At 47.5% G+C, this 16,214-nt stretch overlaps 1 protein-coding gene across 2 annotated transcripts in view; it reads left to right on the top strand.

Annotated features, from left to right (window-relative positions):
• CNGA3 (cyclic nucleotide gated channel alpha 3) overlaps nt 1-7,584 on the top strand; it is a 44,621-nt gene extending 37,037 nt beyond the window's left edge. The window contains exons 7-9 of one of the 2 annotated variants that reach the window (XM_029232294.1): nt 403-507; nt 1,303-1,409; nt 4,593-7,584. In XM_029232294.1, coding sequence (XP_029088127.1) covers nt 403-507; nt 1,303-1,409; nt 4,593-5,983 — 1,603 coding nt within the window. In that variant the 3' untranslated portion in view covers nt 5,984-7,584. The remainder of the gene's footprint in view (nt 1-402; nt 508-1,302; nt 1,410-4,592) is intronic. The other variant, XM_029232293.1, reaches the window with a different exon arrangement.
• Nucleotides 7,585-16,214: the final 8,630 nt, after the last annotated feature.

Raw genomic sequence — 16,214 nt, 5'->3', positions numbered from 1 at the left:
GGAGGGGTCTGGCTGGGCCTGGGAGTCGGCATTTTCACAGAGCTCCCCGAGATGGTTCCAACATCACTGTGCTCCATTTTCCTTCTCGGCACCCTGAAGGCTATGGATGATACCCCAGGACATGGGAATGTCATCACTGTAGTTTTGTAGTCACCGGTGGCTTCCCGGGGTGCTGAGCTGGGAGAAGGCCTTCGGAGTCTGCCCTGCTCCCAGCCTGGGTGGGGGCACCCATATAGGGACACCCATGTGACCCCCCTGGGACTGACAGCACCCTATCTGGGAAGCCATCTCTAGCTGAAGCCTGCAGTTGCCCTGGGGTCTCTAAGCTAGGCCGGGTCTCTATGCCTTTCCAAAGCTGTGGTCTTCTAACGCACTGCGCTGCTTGTGTGTCGGTGTTTCCAGAAAGAAGGACACCACCGTGGTGGACCCCTCCAACAACATGTACTATCACTGGCTGACCATCATCGCCGTGCCCATCTTCTACAACTGGTGTCTGCTCGTTTGCAGGTAGGGGCATGGGGCGGGGCCTCAACACAGAGCTCTGAGTCCCTGGCAGCCACCACCCAGCTGCATGTGCCTCAGTTCCTCCTGGGTTCCCTGAAGCACTGGTGGAGGCCTGGCTTTGAGATCAAAACCATGGTCCTGGCACCTTGGAGCCTCCTTGACGGAGTCGCACGAGGAAGATGCAAGGGCGAGCCGTTGCTCTTCTGAGGGGAAGTGGGAGGGGCTGGGTCACTCCTGAGCTGACCTGCAGGACAGGGATGCAGGCGCCAGGCGAAGTTCTCAGGCTGTCGGCTGTGGGCCTTGGGTTTTCTGAGCCGGTTGGGATGCAGGGTGAGCTGCTGCTCTTGTGAGGGCGGCCGGGGCCTCGGGGTGCTCCCAGACTGCTAATTTGTGGGGATGGATGTGGCTTGTTCTGTTGTTAATCTCTCAGAAATTGTTATATCTTTGTTGGCATTTAAAATGGCCCCAGAAAGGGCAAGTTCTCAGCCCCTTCGTCTGAGGCCTGGATAAACTGCTCCCCGGCCAGGGGAGGGGAGCAGTCTTGTCGCTACTGCTGCAAGGCAATGGGGCCCACTCTTTGGGGTCAGTCCCAGCTCTTCTTAGGAGCTCGGTGACCTTGAGACAGAAAAGCTTCTGAGAGCCTGGGTCCCCTCATCGGGGCTGGGACGCTGATGCTGGGGTGCAACCCTGTGGGCTGGGCTGTTAGCGGGATGAGCTGACCCCAGGTTTGTAGCACAGAGCTGCTGCCCGCCTTGCTCCCTCCCCCCTACACACCTGCCCCTTCTCACACTTGTTTAGGGCCTGTTTTGATGAGCTTCAGTCTGAGCACCTGATGCTTTGGCTGGTCCTGGACTGCTCAGCCGACTTCCTCTATGGCTTCGATGTGCTAGTCCGAGCCCGGACAGGTGAGTGGGCCCAGGCCCGCAGACCCCACAGCGTGATTCGGGGGCCACCTGGGGGCTACGGGGCAGGTCCAGGGAGATCCAGAATGGTAGCCCTTGGAGTTCCTCTTCTCGGACAGTGAGAGGAGCCAGGGCATGTTACCCCATGGCTTTTAGAGGAGGTGTAATATACTACATGTATATTAGTTTCAGAACTAAAGCCTAAAACAGGGCCTAGAGGGATATGACTTCCTTCAGATTAAGACAGGCTGGGACCTGGGACCCTCTACCAGAGTGCTTGCACTTGCCGCTAGACAAGCATCTCCTCTAGCGACAGGACACAAAGAATCTGTAAAGGACTAAAAATAACTACGTGCATGTGCAGACCACCTAAGCCCCCCTCCAGCCCAACCCACCAATCCACCCCCACATCCTTTAAGGGACAAGCTCGCCCCCGCCCCTCAGGGAGCGAGCAAGGCCACCTGTTACTGTTTTCGCTCCCTTGTACTGCAGCATGAGTCCCAATAAAGGCCTGAATTCCTCATCTGGACTCTTATCAATTTCTGTTGATTAAAGAGTCCAAGGACACCAGTCGGTAACAAGATCACCTCTAGTTGTGAGTGGGGGCTAAAGCCCCACCCATGCCTCAGTCTCCAAGCTGTGCCTCCTTGGACCTCCTTTTTCTGATTTGCACAAAGGCATCACATAAGCTGGTGGAGGCCCTGCTTGTCATTTCCAAGATTTTTAAACTAAAAACTGTGCCATGGTTGTGGATGTAAAAACCACTGGATCACAGCAAAACCTCAAGGTGGCTTCACGGTGTACAGAGCATTCCGAGCACGTCTTGTTTTCTCATGAGAACTGCTGCAGAAGACAAGAAGTGTAGGCCTGATTATCTCCATCTTACTGCTTTAGAAACTGGGGCCCAGAGATGCTGAGTGGCCAGCCTAAAGGCCACAGTCACCACCCAGCAGGCCAGATGGGTGCCCCCCCTGCTCCAGAATTAGTGCCCTGCATCATAACTTAGAAGATCTCAAGAACACAGCTTGAGGCTTGCCTGGGTGACTTGGCCAGTCCTGGTGGCCTGCCACTCCATGGTTACACGAGCCTATGGAGATGCAAGAGCCCTGTGGGTGGCTGACTCGTTGGGGGGACTCCCTGCATCAATCAGGCTTCGGTGGGACAGGCAGCCCTCACCCAGACATTGACCCCACCCCTTTTTGTGCTTGGTACTGTCCTTGGCAATCTAAGATTCAGCAGAAGGCTGGGAGAGAGAGGGGGACAGGTAGGCACAGACACCAAGAGGCCATGGAGAAAAAAATCGTCAGAATTGAGACAAGATTATTAAGGAGGTGTTGAGGAGTCCCAAGGCGCACGAGTGCAATGTAATGATCTAGGCACTCAATAAACACGAGTGTAACCAAACCAATAGGGGATGGGGAGCTGTGAAGCCAGGTGTCCCTAACGTGACAACAAACTTGATGTTTGCTTATCACAGAGGGGGCGATCCTACCTCGGTCTAGCCCTCAAAGTGTGGCCCTGGACCAGCAGCATCACCTGAAAGTTGTTAGAGATGCCCCAGACCTATGGGACCAAACTCTGGGGGCAGGTCCAGCTCTGTGACTTGCAGAGTCCTTGGTGTGTTGCTGTTGCTCACCCAGATCTAAAAAGCATTTGTTACATTAGTCTCTCTACTCTTTTGCATGTTTGAAAATGAAAGAAAGAAAGGAAGAAAGAGGGAGGGAGGGAAAGGAAGGGAGAGAGGGACGAAGGGAGACGGCAGGTCATGGCCTATGTGGTGGATTTCACCAGTAATAACGCTTCACGACTCCCAAGGTCCAGCCCATCTCCAGACCAGGGTGGGTCCCAGGCTTCATGTGTTTACAGAGCCCCTTGGGTGACAGTAATGTGCAACCAGGAAGGAGAACCACTGTGTTCCTGGGCAAGGTTTTAAAAAGATAGGTTGCGGGACTTCCCTGGTGGCACAGTGGTTAAGAGTCTGCCTGCCAGTGCAGGGGACACGGGTTCGAGCCCTGGTCCGGGAAGATCACACATGCCGCGGAGCAACTAAGCCCGTGCGCCACAACGACTGAGCCTGCGCTCCAGAGCCTGTGAGCCACAACTACTGAGCCTGCGTGCTGCAACTACTGAAGTCTGCGCGCCTAGAGCCCGTGCTCCACAACAAGAGAAGCCACCGCAATGAGAAGCCCACGCACCGCAGCAAAGACCCAATGCAACCATAAATAAATAAATAAATACATAGTTTAAAAAATAAAAAGATGGGTCATACGCCATCAGTGACTTGTAAAGTCAGTTTGCTAGGCCATGACCAGTGTTTTCAATGTTTTTTCATAAATTTATTTATTTTTGGCTGCGTTCAGTCTTCATTGCTATGCGCAGGCTTTGTCTAGTTGCATCGAGTGGGGGCTACTCTTCGTTGCGGTGCATGGGCTTCTCACTGCGGTGGCTTCTCACGTTGCGGAGTGTGAGCTCTAGGCGTGCAGGCTTCAGTAGCTGTGGCTCACAGGCTCTAGAGCTCAGGCTCAGTAGTCGTGGCGCAGGCTCAGTAGTTGTGGCGCACGGGCTTAGTTGCTCCGTGGCATGTGGGATCTTCCCGGACCAGGACTCGAACTCATGTCCCTTGCATTGACAGGCAGATTCTTAACAACTGCACAACCAGGGAAGCCCTCAAATTTTTTATTGTTAATATTTTCAAACATATACAAAACTGAGACTGTAGTGTTATGAATCCCCACATATGCTTACCCAGCTCCAAATGTTATCAACATTTTGCTTATCTTTTTTCATTTATCCTCCCACTCCCTGTTCTTGGATGGAGTTTTTTAAGGCAAATCTCAGACAGTAACCACGTTAGCATGTAACCTTAACTAGGGTCCCATTTTTTAAGTATAACTTCCATTTATCTCTGAAAATTTAATAAGCATTCCTTACTACCATCAAATACCCAATCCACATTCAAATTTACCTAACTGATCTAGGTTTTTAATTGAATAAAATAGATCAGATCGTTGAATAGAAAATACCAGAGTGCATTTCCTGTAGTATTGGTATGTGTGGTTTGTGGAAGTTGTTTCTTTTATCTGTGTATAACCACGTTTTGTGTGGTCTTGAGGTGAGATACCTTTCTGCGGGCCATGGTCATAAAAAGGCCTCTTTGATGCCCACGTGATCTATCTTCTTCATCAGGCTTCCTGGAGCAAGGCTTGTTGGTCACGGATGCCAACCGGCTGTGGAAGCACTACACAAAGACCTTGCACTTCAAGCTGGACATGTTGTCCCTGGTCCCCACGGACCTGGCTTATTTTAAGCTGGGCATGAACTACCCAGAGCTGAGGTTCAACCGCCTACTAAAGTTGGCCCGGCTCTTCGAGTTCTTTGACCGCACAGAGACGAGGACCAACTACCCCAACGTGTTCAGGATTGGGAACTTGGTCTTGTACATCCTCATCATCGTCCACTGGAATGCCTGCCTCTACTTTGCCATTTCCAAGTTCATTGGTTTTGGGACCGACTCCTGGGTCTACCCAAACATCTCAAACCCAGAGTATGGGCGCCTCTCCAGGAAGTACATCTACAGCCTCTACTGGTCTACCTTGACCCTGACCACCATCGGCGAGACCCCACCCCCCGTGAAAGATGAGGAGTATCTTTTTGTGGTCCTCGACTTCCTGGTGGGTGTCCTGATTTTTGCCACCATTGTGGGCAACGTGGGCTCCATGATCTCACACATGAACGCTTCGCAGGCTGAGTTCCAGGCCAAGAGTGACTCCGTCAAGCAGTACATGCAATTCCGCAAGGTGACCAAGGACTTGGAGACACGGGTGATCCGGTGGTTCGACTACCTGTGGGCCAACAAGAAGACGGTGGATGAGAGGGAGGTGCTCAAGTGCCTCCCCGACAAGCTGAGGGCCGAGATCGCCATCAGCGTGCACCTGGACACTCTGAGGAAGGTCCGCATCTTCCAGGACTGCGAGGCGGGGCTGCTGGTGGAGCTGGTGCTGAAGCTGCGGCCCGCGGTGTTCAGCCCCGGGGATTACATCTGCAAGAAGGGGGACATAGGGAGGGAGATGTACATCATCAAGGAGGGCAAGCTGGCTGTGGTGGCCGAGGATGGGGTCACCCAGTTCGTGGTCCTCAGCGATGGGAGTTACTTTGGCGAGATCAGCATCTTGAACATCAAGGGGAGCAAGTCGGGGAACCGCAGGACGGCCAACATCAGGAGCCTCGGTTACTCGGACCTGTTCTGCCTCTCCAGGGACGATCTGATGGAGGCGCTCACTGAATACCCTGAGGCCAAGAAGGCGCTGGAGGAGAAGGGGCGGCAGATCCTGATGAAGGACAACCTGATCGACGAGGAACTGGCCAAGGCCGGGGCGGACCCCCAGGGCATCGAGGAGAAAGTGGAGCATCTGGAGTCCTCCCTGGACACCCTGCAGACCAGGTTTGCACGGCTCCTGGCTGAGTACAGTGCCACCCAGATGAAAGTGAAACAGCGGCTCAGCCAACTGGAAAACCAGGTAAAGATCGGCCTCCCGCCTGACGGGGATGCTCCACAAACAGAGGCCAAACAACAGTGAAGACGCAGATGTCTGTCTCCCGCTTCCCAGAGCCAGCTGTCAGTGTGATGCTGCACGGCGTGGGACTTGGCCAGGGCTGAGTTCCAGCTTTTCTTACCCTTTGCGAGCTGCATGGCCTCAGTTTCCTCATCTAGAAAACGGGACTCTTTCCATCTGCCCCAGTTAAGTGGCAGGTTGCTGTGAGCTCCACAAGAAGCACTGCATGCAGCAGGGCTTTGTGAAGTGTGGGGTGTCCCCTGCTCAAGAGTATGAAAGTGTGAGCACAGAACTCTTTTAATTTTTATCCACAGAGAATTTTTAGACTTTTGAACTTCATTTTTTTTTTTTATAAGTGGAAGATGATTTAGTCACCCACCCGCTTCTGCCCCTCACTTCACCCCCTTTTGCCGAGGGGGATGTAACAGAATCTGAAGTACATGTGGTAACTCAAATTCAATACATGAGACGGTTTGGGGCTTGTTTCTGACTCTGGTATATCCTCGTGTGCTCTTTGGGATGCTAGAAACCCTGGCCATTGGTGCTGCAACAAGCACAAGGGATAAAGCCAGGTCGCCCCAGTTGAGGTCACTTCGAGTCTGAGAAGCAAATCCAGGCTCCCTGCCATCCAGCTGCTGTGAAACCGGAATCTGTTTCATAGAAAAGAGCATCTCCGTTAGGGAAAGAGACATCTCCTAACTCGCCAGCGGGGTTCAAAGACAACCTCTCTCCTGGTACCTGAGTCAGGGTTCTGGGGCAGCCTGTTCTGACTTGGTGGGGAGACTTATGTGGAGGGGAAAGGCTCCCAGGTTGGAGGCTGGAATGGGGTCCTAAGCCAAACAAGCTGACCACTAGGACTTTTAGGAGATGAGACCCTTAGGCCATGTCTTTGCAAACTGCTCCTTGACCCCTGAAGAGGAAGCCTTGCTCTCCCTTGGAATTACATCCTGAGGCAAAGCTCTTAGCTGAAAATGTGCAGAGTGTAGAACCTAGCTCTTTTTGTCTAATCCAGTAAGTAGTATTGCATTAACATTTTATATAAGATATCTCTAGATTTGGGTTCTATGTTTGTGAATTATTACCTTAATGGTCCATCCTTTGCTTAATACACATTGTAAATTACCCAAAGACGAGTCACTCTCCCGATGCAGAGAAGCCGTATATGTAGGTTTTCCTGATCCTCTTTTCCATCAACCTCTCTGTCTCTGTCTCCCCTTCTTCTTCCTTCTTTCTATTCTCTTCCTTCTCCTCTTCTTTCTTCCTGTTCTCTCTTGTTCTCGGACAAGATGCCCCATTTGCTTTGAAGTCTCTGTGGTCCACTGTTACATAATCCATATTCTACATAACTCGGCCCTAATGTAGTTCATCCAAAAGGTGCTGCCTTTTCAAGTATGTATTTTGGATTTACATGGGTCTCTTCTGGTTTTTACTATGGACCATTTGACCATTTTAACTTTCTAAAAGGAATTTCAAAGGCCTATTAAAGGAAAGTGTGATCCAAGCTCATATCAACAGCAAAATGTAACTAGCAACGTGTTATCAAAATGCATATATTTTAAAAAGCCTTTTGACTATTAATTTTGCCTACATTCATGTTTGCACAGGAAAAATAGAGACCTGGATTTTAAAAATACTGGATGACTCCTGCTTCATAGTTTGTTATAAGGGAAGATTCAGTCCTGGGGCATGTTTCTAGGGCAATGAGCCCGGCTTCCCCAAAAGAACGGGCGCTGGTGAACAGGGACAGCACATGCTCGATGTGAAGGGGATAAGTACAAAAGCCGGTAAGAAAATGCAACCGAAGCGGCAGCGTTTGTCAGAGTGAGTGATTCAAAGCATTCAGATATATAAGAAGTGTATCCCAAGCAGGATGCTAAGATTCCTGGCATCACTTGTCCCGGGTCACCATGGGGGTTGGTCAGGCAGTTCAGGAAGGCATGGATGGACAGGAAGCTGGGTAAGCGTTTCCCCAGCTTTGTCCTGTGCTTATGCCCAAGGAGTTTGGGTGGCAAGTTAGAATATGGGCCTTGGGGAATCAGGACTGCTGTCGTTCAAGTCACAGCCCTGCCCCTTGGGCAGGTTATTTTGCCTCACTAGGCCTCGCTTTCCCCACCTGAAAAATGGGAACCATATTGCCTACCTCACAGAGTTGTAGTGAATAAACTTTAAAATAACACAGTATAACGGGGATGGCCCGCTCAACTTCTTGGGTGCACAAAAAGTCACGTTATCGTCCTAGAGAAATAAATGAATACAATTTCATCTAGTTAAGATGAAAAGATTGTGCCAAGATTGTTGGGAAGTTGGGCCTCGGGTTGTTTTCAGGACTGCCGTTCACTGTCTTGGAACCGGAGACAGGGTTTGTGGTCTCCCAGCCATTGTGCTGCCCCTGAAGGCCGTTCTTCCCTCTGTACTGGGTTCAGCCATGGGGATCCATGCTGGGAGATAGCTTCTCTTCGTGCCTTTTGTGGGAATCTAAGCTCATTGAGGTCTGTGTGTGTGTGTGTCTGTCTGTTTGTCTCAAAAGAGAGAGTCTCTGAAACAAAAAAGAAAGCAAATGTTGGTGGGCACCCCTCAAGGTATGGACTGATGCAGGATCCCTGGCAGAACCCTGGGGAGGTGAGAGGTGGCAGGACCTCAGATGAGCGGGCTGGAGCTTTTTGGCTCTGGGGAAACCAGCCTGGTAAAGAGTCCAATGCCTCAAGCTTGGAAAGTCCCAAAGCTTCCAGGCCTCAAGGAACCACACAGAGCTGGGCAAAGGAGATCTTGGCAGTAACAGTATAAGGAGCATCTGAAAAAATTTGTAACTCAACTGATTCAGTAAGAGAGAAGACTGCTTCATCCCCCATGAAACACTGGCCTTCAGACATATGATGCTACCAACTCCCAAAATTAAGCAGGACCAGAGACCTGCTGTAACTTTATCAAGCACACTCTGGTCCCTCTCAGACCCTTCTGCCAGGGTTCTGTCAAATAGAAGGAAGCCAAGGCAGATTCCTTCTCTGGGTCTGGGGCCATTAGTAATACCCTGAGGAAGGAGAGGTGAAATGCAAACCCTGAATGAATAAAACGGAGAAGAAAAATGCTTCTCTGAAGTGCAGGGAGTGATTTTGTTTAGTAAAGTTGAAGACTTATTCCTGTAACATAGCAACCACACTTCTGGCTCCCATACACAGGTAAGCTTTCACACATGTGTACCCAGAGACATGTACAAATGTTTATTGCAGCGTTATTTTAGTACACAAAAGAAAATAACCTAAATACCAGAATCTAAGAACACCCTTGCAGCCCACAGTTATTACAAGGGTTGGGGGGCACCCCTCTCCTTTCAATTTAAAGCCGGAAACATCCTGTGATCTCGGTCCTAAACGGGCTCCTCCTCTCCCTCCCACTTTGCACCCTCGGTCCAGCCTCTCTTCTGACATCACACACGAGCAACCCCTGTCCCTCACTGGACACTGGCCTCGCACTCAGCTGCACACAAATGCAGTCAAGGTTGGGGGAGCCTCCGAGACCCACTTCCGAACCCCTACAATGCTCCCGGAGCCCTCCAGAAAGTTTTTTTAAGTGCCAAGCAATTGCCTGGCCCCCAGGGTGGGCGCTCCCTTGCACCGCTGGGGCACAGCTGGTTCGCAGAGTGCACTGGTACAAGTCCGGGAGCCTGAAAGAACAGAAGGAGCACCCCTGGGCTTCCCAACTGTGCAGCCTCCTCTGCAGAGAAGAAAAACAAGTGGCTTTCGGCGCCTGGATTGTGTTTTTTTTTCTGTCTGGTGTCTGCCCCCTGGTGGGTGAGGCTGGTCTAGAAGCTGGTGCAGGCTTCCACTGCTGGGTGGAGCTGGGTCTTGGCCCTCTGGTGGACAGGGTCGTATCTAGAGGTGGCTGTGCGCTCAGGAACTCTTCAGGCAGCCCGTCTGCTAATGGGTGGGGCTGTGTCCCTGCCTAGTTAGTTGTTTGGCCTGAGGCTTCCCAGCACTGGTGCCTGTAGGCTGTTGGGCGGGGCCAGGTCTTGGGGCTAATGAGCCAAGGTGGAAGCCCCAAGGAGCATTGTTCCCACACTAGAATGTTCCCCAATATTGCTGCCACCAGTGTCTATGTTCCCCAGGTGAGCTGCAGCCACCCCCTCCCTCAACCTCTCTGGGGCACTCTCCAAGACCAGCAGGTAGGTCTGGCCCAGGTTCCTGTCAAATTACTGCTTTTGCTCTGGGTTCCCGTGAGCGTGAGATTTTGTGTGTACCTTTATGAATGAAGTCTCTGTTTCCCAAAGACTCCTGAAATTAAGCCCTGATGGTCTTCAAAGCCAAATCTTCTGGGGGCTCATCTTCCTGGTACAGGACCCCCAGGCTGGGGAGCCCGAAGTGGGGCTCAGAACTCTCCTGTGGGAGAATCTCTACAATATAATTATTCTCCAGTTTGTGGGTTGCCCACCCAGGGGTATGGGACTTGATTATATCACAAGTCTGCCCCTCCTACCTGTGTTGACATGGTTCCTTCTTTATGTCTTTAGCTGTAGAAGATCTTTTCTGATAGGTTCTGGTCTTTTTTATTGATGGTTGTTCTGCAAATAGTTGTGATTTTGTTGTGCTCGTGAGAGGAGGTGAGCTCAGGGTCTTTCTACTCTGCCTTTTTGGTCATTCTCCCCTCATCCTCTCAAATCTGACCTGCACTTTGTCCCTCAACCTTGGATGTGAGCCTGGATATACCTTGAACCTCAAAAATAGTCATGGGCCTTGAACCAAATCCTGGACTTGGACATTGGAAGTAGACCTTTGACCTTGCACCTGAACTTTGAACCTGGAACTCAGACCTAGCCCTAGACCTTGGACCTGATCTTTGGACTATACCTCAGGTCTCAACCTGGTCAAAGGCCTTGGCTGCTGACCTTGTCTTTGGACTTGGACCTGAAAACCAGACACCAGACCTCAGCCATGTACTTGGATTAGTCCTGAACCTTGAACCTAGCCTTAAATCTGATCTTTAGTTATAGATCTGAACCTTGATACATGGTCCTCAAACCTGGACCCTAGACCTCAGTCCTGGACCTAGATATGACCTTCATCCTGGAACTTCATACTGAAACTTGATCTGCCCTTGAACATTGAACCTGGAGCTTGGACATGAATTTGAAATGAAACATGTGCTTGACATTATTATACTTTGGACCTAGAACCTAGAATTTGGAACTGGACTTCTAAACTTGAATGTGGGGACTTCCCTGGTGGCGCAGTGGTTAAGAATCCGCCTGCCAGTGCAGGGGACACGGGTTCGATCCCTGGTCTGGGAAGATCCCACATGCCGCAGAGCAACTAAGCCCACGTGCGCCACAGCTACTGAGCCCACATGCTGCAACTACTGAAGCCCATGCGCCTAGAGCCTGTGGTCTGCAACAAGAGAAGCCACCGCAATGAGAAGCCCACACACTGCAACAAAGAGTAGCCCCCGCTCGCCACAACTAGAGAAAGCCCGCGTGTAGAAACGAAGACCCAACGCAGCCATAAATAAATAAACAAACAAACAAACAAATAAACTTGAATGTGGACCTTTGGTTTAACCTCAGATTTGGACCTAGACCTGACCTTGTTCATAGACATGGGCCTGGACCTTAGATCTGGACGTGGATGCTGAACTTGGACTTTGGACCTGCGTGAAGTCATCAGGGCTCGTGGCTGAACTGTTCTCCTATACTTTGGTAATGAACCTAGACCTGGACCTTGAACCTGCACTTGGACACTGGTCCTTCATCTTTGATCTGGATTTGTCCAGGATCTTATGGTTCACTAGACCAGCCAGTGGTGAAGACAGAAAAAAGCTAACTGATTATTCATTGCTATAATCATGCTTTCTTTATCCAACCCAATGAGAATTGTGGATTCAGTGTTGAAAATAATCAGGTATTTTAAATGTCAGTCCATTTCAAGGTCCTGGGCTCTAGGCATTGATTCCTCCCCCCATCCTCCAACATTGTATTTTGAAAATTTTCAAACAAGCAGCAAAACAAATAATTGTGCAGTTAAACAACCATATACCCACCACCTCGATTCTACCATTTACATTTTACTGTATTTATCTTATCACTATCCATCTATCCATTCTTCTATCCATCCATTAATGCACCTAATTTTAAAATATATTTCAAAGTAAATTGCAGCTATCCGTATTCCTCCCAAACTCTTCAACATGCATATCATTAGAGTTCTGCGTTTACAGATTTTTTTTCTATTGAGGCAAAATGCATGTGTGAACTATGAAGTACACAAATATTAAGCATATGTCCTCTGAGTTTTGATAAATGTATACCCTGCAACATACCCCTATCCAGATGTAGAACATTACCAACACTCCAGAAAGTTCCCCACACTCCTTCCCAGGCAACCTCCATTCCACTCTCAGAGGCGACCACCTTTCTGAGTTGTTTCCATCAGAGATTGCTGGTTTTTAAAAAATATCTAACAAAGGTTTTATACTAACCTTTCCTGATATATGGGGCCCATGTGTCAGTGGTCATGGCTTTGAGTGGCTTTTTGTGAATGCTGATGGGAAGTGAGACACCAGGCTAGGTCAGGCCCTGATGGCTCATCGGGAGGATCTTGCATTTGCTGATGGATGACCTAGAATCCAAGAATGGGGGCTGGCTTATGACCAGAAAGTACTAATTTGCCTTGGGCCGGCATAGAACTGGGATTTCCCAGACCCAGGCTCTAATCAGTTAAGCTAATAGGAAGAGAGTTGGAGACACATGCCGTAATACTCCCTGACGCGTGGAAGGCACTTGCTTGGTGTCTGGTACAATATCAGGTGCTCTGCATTTCTTTTATATTCAACCCTTGAAGGCAAGGAGTAGAATCCCCATTCTACGACCATGGAAACTAAAACTCAGAAAAGTTAAATATCCCACCCGGTGTCAAATCAATTGAGATAGAGAAAAAAGCACCAAATGTTGGCATTGAATTCACCCATATGCATTATCTGTGATCAGAGCATAAACATTTATTAGTATATATTTTGTGGCAAATTTTGGATTCACGATTTTTTTTCTAGCAGGATAGCATGCCTGCTAAACAAAAATGAAGGTAAATGCAGCCCAACAAAAACCTGGACTAATGAGAATTTCACATTCTCTTAATGATTTACTAGGATAATCATAGCATAGAAGATAGAAATTTATCTGAATTTAAAAATTTTTCTTTGAGCTAGTCATCGGATGAGTCTGTAGCTCAGTTGTCCTCACCCTCATCCCCACTAAGACTTCAGTATGTATTTTTATAAAAAAAAAGAACAGGAACATTCTTTTACCACAGTGCAGTTTTCAAAAGCAGAAAGTTTAACTACTTCCCGATTTAATACTTTTACCTGATCTGTGATCCGTATTCACATTTCATTGAGTCCCAAGAAGCTCTCCTTTTTCCATGTCCAGGATCTAATCCAGGTCCAAATTGCATTTATTGTCACATCTCCTTAACCTCCTTTCATCTGGAACAGTTGGCTCCTCAGTCTTTTTTGGCCTTTTGCTCCTTTGACTGTGGTTTTTTAAAATAAATGTATTTATTTATTTATTTATTTATTTATTTATTTATTTATTTTTGGCTATGTCAAGTCTTCATTGTTGTACACGGGCTTTCTCTAGTTGCAGTGAGCAGGGGCTACTCATCATTGCAGTGTGCAGGGATCTCATTGCAGTGGCTTCTCTTGTTGTGGAGCACGGGCTCTAGGCGCGCAGGCTTCAGTAGTTGTGGCTCGCAGGCTCTAGAGCGCAGGCTCAGTAGTTGTGGTGCGCGTGGGCTTAGTTGCTCCGCGGCACGTGGGATCTTCCTGGACCAGGGATCGATCCTGTGTCCCCTGCACTGGCAGGTGGATTCTTAACCACTGCGCCACCAGAGAAGTCCCTGTGCAATTTTGGGCCCTAAGATTTAAATGATTAAAGGTTGAACATCAAATTGGGCTCCAAGGAGCCAAACAATGAAAGTAAAAAGGCAAACACTGTAAGTCACATGACTTGTTATCAGAAACCAAGAAACCATGCCATTCTTATTCAAGAGGCTTACACATTTAGCATTTTTATACATCCTGCCTGAGTCCCCCACCCCGCAACAGCTCTATCAGTGTACACGCCCACCCCCCGTCTGAAAGAGCAAATTCTCTCAGTCTTGCTGGTGGTGAGTGCGGTCAGTCTTTAATCACACATCTCCACTCTTCATTTCTTATTTTGTGAATGATTTTTTTATTCTCTTTGTTCATTTTTCTATTGAGGTTTCATCTGATTACCTCCTACACTAAATTCCATTCTGACAAAGATCGGGTCTTTTTTTTTTTTTTTTCCTTATCACAGTTTACCCAGCAAAGGGCCAAGCGCAATAATAGGTGTTCTATAGTTAGGTGCTGAAAAGTTGAAGGATTGAAGCTCCTTAGGGTAAATTCCCGGAAGTGGAATTAGTGAGTCAAAGTGTAGAAATTCTCCAAAAAAGGCTTTTGATGCCCATTAAGTTGCTCCCCCAAAAGTTTACATCATTTTACAGTTTATAAGGGTAACTGTGTATTATCATGTTTTTATTCTTTATCAAGCTGATAGTTGGGAAATTATCTTATTTTAATGTGATTTATTTCACTATAACTATAAATGGATCTTTTATATAATAATTGGTTATTTATCATTCTTTTTAAACCCCTGTTTATAACTCTTCCTATATTTCTGTTTTTCTTCTCTTTCTTATTCATTTGTGAGACGGTATTAGGAAAATGAATTGGTATTCCTTTGTCAACATGTGATCCAATTTCCCCTCTGCTTAGTTTTTGTCCACAAAAGTTTCCACATTTTTATGTAGTTGAAGTTATAAGTCTTTTATTCGTTTTGGCCTTTATGTCATAGTTAAGCCTTTTCATTCGGGATATAGAAATATCCACCCATGTACACCTCTAGGATTTTATGGCTTCATTTCGTATATCTGAATTCTTTATCTATTTGGAAAGAATTCATTTTGGTAAAAGGAGTTAAATGAGGTTGAGACCACAAAGTTCCAGAGCAAAGGTTTTGATGTAGATAAGATATAGTGAAGTGGGGGAATCATAGATGTAGACGTTCATGTCATGTGGACATGAACTCACACGCATAGAACAGTTCCAGCATCAGGACAGACCCCCTAGTGTCCCTTCCCAGTCTAGAACCCCCTGAAAGATAACCATTTTGATTTCTATCACTAGAGATTAGTTTTGTCTGTTCTCAGACTTCATATTATGGAATCATATCGTATTTGCTTTCTGTAGCTGACTTCTTTTGTTAAACATAAAGTTTTCAAGATTCATCCGTGATGTTATATATAGCTGTAGTCCATATTCTCATTGCTGTCCACTATTTCATTGGGTGAATAGAACATGATTTATTTATCCATGCTGGTAGTGACGGGCTTTGGGGCTGTTTCTGTTCTTGGTCATAATGAGTAAGGTTGCTATGAACGTTCTTGTGGTGGATGTATGCGTTCATTTCTGTTGGGCAAATATACCTATGGATCATACGTTTTTATCTCATGTTTTCTCACAAAGTAATGGGATGGCTCATGAAGTGAGAAGCTCCTTTCAAAAGTTCAGCTACGTTATCGCTGGTAGACTTTGATCACCACACTGTGGAGTTTCAGGATCACTCAGTACCAGGAACTCTGTTTGGGGAAGAATAAAGAATCTGTTGCTGGGAGCCGCATGGTTCTACTTCAAGGCCACTGAAAGGAGGCAGCAAACAAACAGATGCCTTTATTAAGGATTCTAATAGTTATTTCTTTGCCTATTCTGTCTACTTGCCAAAATGTAAAGATTTGACCATGTAGAAAAAGAGAAATCATGTTCCCTCTCTCCTTTCTAAAGTATAAAAAAAGTATAAAGCACATTCAATTCACTTAAAATATGAGCAACAGAAAAGGATCACAGCCAGATTCCAGGCAAAGTCATTATTAAAAGAGAGAGAGAGAGAGAGAGAGAGAGAGAGGGAATAAGATAGAGTATAAGGTCTCTATATATAATGAAATCCACCAAAAAGACATGCTCACAAAACAGATGTGACCTGACATTTCAAAATCGGCCCAAAGAGATTAGGAAAACGATGGACACTCTAAAGAACAATGTAAAGCAAAATCAGGATTGAAGTGATTGAGGAAAAGGGAGAGTCAAAAAGAGAGGTCATAGAACTCAGAAGAGTATTGGAAATAAAAGAAAAAATCACTTCAAAATAAAGACTGAAGTAGAAGAAACACTGAAGCAAATAAACACAATAGAT

This window comes from Monodon monoceros, unplaced genomic scaffold, assembly GCF_005190385.1.
Source record: "Monodon monoceros isolate NGI ecotype Baffin Bay Population unplaced genomic scaffold, NGI_Narwhal_1 Super_Scaffold_19, whole genome shotgun sequence".
Lineage (NCBI taxonomy): Eukaryota > Metazoa > Chordata > Mammalia > Artiodactyla > Monodontidae > Monodon > Monodon monoceros.
The sequence above is the reverse complement of the archived record's forward strand: the minus strand, read 5'-3'. Positions and strand labels throughout refer to the sequence as shown.